The following is a 5,384-nucleotide window of genomic DNA, read 5'->3' on the forward strand; positions in this document are numbered from 1 at the left end:
AGTTGTGTTATAATATAATTTATACATGACCATTTTATGCCCCATATCTGAATTGAAAAGAACTCAAACCTTCAAAAACACTCTCCAAAGCATTAATTTCCCTCCAGTCAAAATCACACATAAAATGTTGTGGCTTCTACCGCCCACCAACTTCACTGCAGCGCACCACCATCCACTAGCGCCGCCAATGCTGCCCATTCATCACCAATCCCAGCGAGCTACAGATGCTAGCCTGCACCACACATACACCCGCCGCACCATCTCCCACCACTATCATCCTTCGCCAGACAAAGACGCCTGCATGTGAATCAAAACGCTGCAAAAATCAAGGAGATGAGCAGAACACCCATAACAGTGCTCCCAAACCTAAGATTATGAATGGAATAGATTGCATGACAGAAAGATCAAAACGCCAACACCACATTCACATACAAAGGTGTGTTACTGAGACATATACATTATTGAAACAGCATCCAGGATTCTAAAAATAAGAAACTAAAAAGTAAACTTAAACTTTTTCTCAGATCCGTAACCATCTGTAATGAAAAACAATAACTTACACGGGACGATAAAAAATTCATCTTCTGGATGATTCTCTTTCCATTTTTCAACATTTCTAAGCAGGTTTTCTTATCATTTGAAGAAAATCTGCAATATCAAAAGGGTTTAACTGTTCTGCAACTTACTTGAGCTACAATAAAATCTGATACAAGAAAATGTACAACACCAATTTTGCTTGTTCATCACTTCCTGGACATGATTAACTTTAACACATATAGTAGTAGGGCTGGGCAATATACCGGTATCACGATAAATATTGATAAAGGAATTCATATACTTTATAGTATCGCATCATGGGCGGATTTTATCACATGTCTCGATTCCTGCACATAGACTACGTGTGGGAATATAAAAATCAAAAGAATCCATAAAGAACTATATAGCTAATGGAGTGAATATGCTAAGTCAAACATGATATTTCAGAGAAAAGTATCAGATCATCACAAAAATCTTTAGGGATCATCTTCACAATGACATTGATCCACAAAATAAAAAACATAACAAATTATTGCCTGTAAGCACAACATAATATAGCTAATAAACCGTCTGTCCATTGGAGATATCTGTGGAAATTGATCTTTTACCATCAATTGCAAATGCAGTTTTATATCTGGAACTCTATGTATTACATTGCCAACTAAATGATGTATTTTATCTATTACAACTCTATCTGGTCCCATTGCATATGTTGCCAACTAGGGAAATGGAAAGTCATGTTATAAATCATTGTTTTGGCGGGATATTATATCTAATAAAATCCCTTCCAAATAAAATCCCGGGAATATCATATATAAAATCCAGAAGATTTCAGAGAATACATATAAAATTGCAGGTATTTAAATCGGGGTGTAATTATCACCACTATTATTGACTTTAATTATAACATTTTTAATGGCAAAAATGAGTGATTCTGAGAACCAAATGAAATGAACGAGATATAACTTTCTTCAACTTACATAGGTATCGGAGAGAGACCAAGGTTGATTGACACATGCAAAAATTTTCCTAGTCTGGCTCACTGGTTGATGAAATTCTAAACATGCTTTATTTCATTATTATTTAGTTATTAAATCCCTTGGGATGCAGGATTTTAAATATCATAAACAAGATAAATTGAAGAAACAGAAATCTTAGCCATCATCCAGAGAGAGTAAGTCCAACCAACACACAAACAAAAAGCATGTTTCACAGTTCTTTTAATGAATTGGGTTTATTGAAAGGTCGAAGAAACAAGCATTTCGATTTTTTTAGGGAATTATAATAAATACTATGAAGAAATACTTACTTCATCCTTAAGATGACCAGTATGTTCACCAATTTCTGGATATTTGACATATACTTTCAGACTTCTCTTTGTGGTAGGAGAAAATGAATTAACAAGCTCATCTCTTTTTTTTTTCTTTGAATTAGCCGAATTAAAATCCACCTAAAAAAATGCAAATGAGTCATTCCACCTCAAATCACCCAGTTCTTAATTTTCAATCATGTTCAGAACCTTGAGAGGAGAAAAGGGCAGAAATTTTCCAAATATCTGACAGTTGCAGATTTTCAAAGAAAAGCAAGCTTATTTTCAAAACTGTGCCATATATCTATATCAAGATATTAATGCTGGAAACTTCTCCCAAAGACTCCAAGGTCTGTTTAACACTATTTGAGATACAGATCTAATAGTTCGGATTGAAGCTCTTGTGGAGCCTCTTGGTTTTTAAGATTATAAATCCAAATAAATAGTCAAATCTAAATAATAATGTATCGTTTTTTTGAACAAATTCAACTTCAAACCTTGTATTCTGGAAATAACAAAACACTCCGTATACTCAAACTAGCTTTGCACCCCAACTTTTTTGAGCTCGATTCTGCTTTCTAGATTTCAAATACTCATGGTCTTGTGTAGATTCCTATATAAAAGTAAAAGATAGCTTGCCAGGCAAGTTAATATACGCCCACTGGCAGCTTTAATTTTAAATAAAAATATTTAGCAGTACAGTAACAATTACCAGTATGAAATATTCAACCTTCAGACATTCACAAAGTAAATGGAAGTTCTGATGAATTTGTACTAAAGAAAAAAGAAAATAAAAGCATGATTGTACAAATTACCTGTTTAGTTTTATTACGCTGAGGTCCTTGATGACAGCTGCGAGTTTGTGAACCAAGGATTATAAATGGAATTCCTTCAAAGGGAAGTTCAGGTTCACAAGATTTTTCTTCCCATCTTATCTTGTACTCATTCAAATCTGACACATCTGTAAATCAAACAATATAACAGATCTTACTCTGTTAATTTTTGTATCAAAATTCAAAGATAGCTTTTCAAACAAGGTAATATGCACCCACAGTACAATAGCAATCACCAGTGTAAATTATTCAGTCATACACTTCTTTTAAACTTTTTGGGGTGATACTGAACAATATTAGGAAGTTTTGTAAATATCCTGCAAGAATTGTGCCTTCTAGAGTGGACGATAACTCATATTAAATATTTTTCGATATTTTTTCTTATTTTCAATAGGGTACTTAACAATTTCAGTTTCATCAAGAATTATTTATGAGCTAACCATTGTACTGTTTTCAAGAACAAGGGCAAAAACTCATATAAAATATTTTTTGATTTTGATACACACTTCAACAAGTTTCATCTAAATCCATCAAGAATTGTGTCTTTTAGAGTGTTTTAGACTTAACAGCAATCGTAGACGAACGAACAGAGGAACTGACTGACATTTCATGTAGGCATATAAAAATAAAAAAAAAATAATGTGAAGATTTTCAAACTTACAGATAACTGATTATTGTTTCAAGTACAAAAACTGAAAATAAAACTCCATATTCAAAATTGAAATCAGCAAGTAATAGTGATGATGATGAAGATAACAGATAATGGTTATGATGATGAAGATAACATATAATGGTTAATACTATGATGATAAAGAAAACAGCTATTATGATGATGCAAATAACAAATAATAGCCTTGAATATGAAGATAACATTAATTCTTTTTAAAATCATACCTGCAATGAAGAAAGTATCTGTAACTTACCATCAACTGCTTTGTATCTGCCTAGACAACTTGTTAAATTGATCCATAAATAGTCTACTTGATATTGCATCATGCTTAGACACTTATGATGGGTGATAACAAACAATGTCACTAAGTTTCTTCAAAAATTGAGCCTGTTTACAAGCTAAAATTTGAATGAGTTTCCAAGAAGGGGCAATATTTTTCTGATTTTCATTAGGGTGATGACAAACACTCATGCCAAGTTATGTCAAAATCAATCAACATATGACTTTTCAACATAAGACCTTAAAAAAATCAGTTCACCCACATGCTAATGGTGATTTTTCTATGCTTGGTTGCATAAAAGTAGGAAGTAAAAGTCCATTCATTTCATTTCATTTTTCTATGCTGGGGTTAAAAACAAACAAATATTTGTATTATTTATTAAATTTATTCAAATAAGATATCTTGCCAGGCAAGGTAATATACGCCCACTGACAGCTTTGATTTTAAATAAACATATTTAGCAGTACAGTAACAATCACCAGTATGAAATATTCAACCTTCAGCCATACACTTCTTTTGAACTCTTTAGGGCGATACTGAATAATATTGAGTTATTGCCCTTGTTCTTGAAAACGAAATTCAATTTTCAGCTTGTGAAACTCTAGAAGGCAAATATTCAACCTTCAGCGCGTATGTATAATAAAACCAAGTTTCGTCAAAGTCAGTCAAGAATTTTTTGCCTTGTAGAGTGTTTAAGAGCAATTTCATGTGGGCATATTAAAAACAATTTATATAAAAAAGTACAATATATAATATACTCTTTCAAACATTTTTCATTGTGTTGTAAACAATTGATTAAAATATTGATTGAATTCTGGTCTGCAAGTCCAAAAGTCTACATGCATTACATTATGGAGCTTTATCTGTTGTTAATAAACTATAAATATTTTCATATCATTGAATTGTATTTCATTGGTCTAATGTTAAACATCACGGCAACACACCATATTCTGTTTCTGCTGAAATTTTGCCACAAATTATAAGTTCATTATTATGCCTTATCACTAGTTGCACATTAGTATTTATTTCAAATAGAAGTTAAAAGGTCATAGACACAGGACTAGTGCATGTAATATAACGAAATGAGGATATAAAAGCCATTAACAGAGCATTTCCAATCATTAGTTGTAAATAGTTTTCATCTTTGATACTCTATTGTCACTAACACAATATGACATTTCCCTTCTTCTTTAGGTACTGCTTCAAGTTTATTTTCGATTTTACAGAAATGTGAATATTCTGGATTATCTGTGACACTATTTTAAGTTTTTATTTCAGTTGGCCCTTACTCTGTTCAAGGCTATTGGATCACTTCCAATACCATTCTGATGATCAGGGTCATATGTTGGTCTGCTCCACATATGTTATATTATAATATAATAACTTATATCCATTTATGCAGCTCATAGTGAAGATGCTTTACTTGTCAAAATGGAAATCTTCAATGGACTTGTCTGGAAGAGTAAGAGTTGTAATAGGTCAATGATTGTAGTAAAAAACAGCAAGCATGACTATCAAATTCATGTGTGCACCATTTTCTGGTAAGCAATAGTGATGACAGTGAAATCAACAAGCAATTGTATCAACAGTGAAAACAGCAAGCAATAGTGTTGACAATGAAATCAGCTAGCAATAGTGTCAACAGTGAAAACAGCAAGCAATAGTGTTGACAATGAAATCAGTAAGCAATAGTGTCAACAGTGAAAACAGCAAGCAATAGTGTTGACAGTGAAATCAGTAAGCAATACTGTCACC

At 32.4% G+C, this 5,384-nt stretch overlaps 1 protein-coding gene across 1 annotated transcript in view; it reads right to left on the reverse strand.

The window, feature by feature from the left end:
- LOTGIDRAFT_155060 (hypothetical protein) overlaps window positions 1–3,672 on the reverse strand; it is a gene marked incomplete at both ends in the record, with an annotated part of 10,399 nt that extends 6,727 nt beyond the window's left edge. Inside the window, 5 exons of the mRNA XM_009065566.1 lie at window positions 561–648; window positions 687–691; window positions 1,847–1,987; window positions 2,662–2,807; window positions 3,603–3,672. Coding sequence (XP_009063814.1) covers window positions 561–648; window positions 687–691; window positions 1,847–1,987; window positions 2,662–2,807; window positions 3,603–3,672 — 450 coding nt within the window. The remainder of the gene's footprint in view (window positions 1–560; window positions 649–686; window positions 692–1,846; window positions 1,988–2,661; window positions 2,808–3,602) is intronic.
- Window positions 3,673–5,384: the final 1,712 nt, after the last annotated feature.

This window comes from Lottia gigantea, assembly GCF_000327385.1.
Source record: "Lottia gigantea unplaced genomic scaffold LOTGIsca_7, whole genome shotgun sequence".
NCBI lineage: Eukaryota > Metazoa > Mollusca > Gastropoda > Lottiidae > Lottia > Lottia gigantea.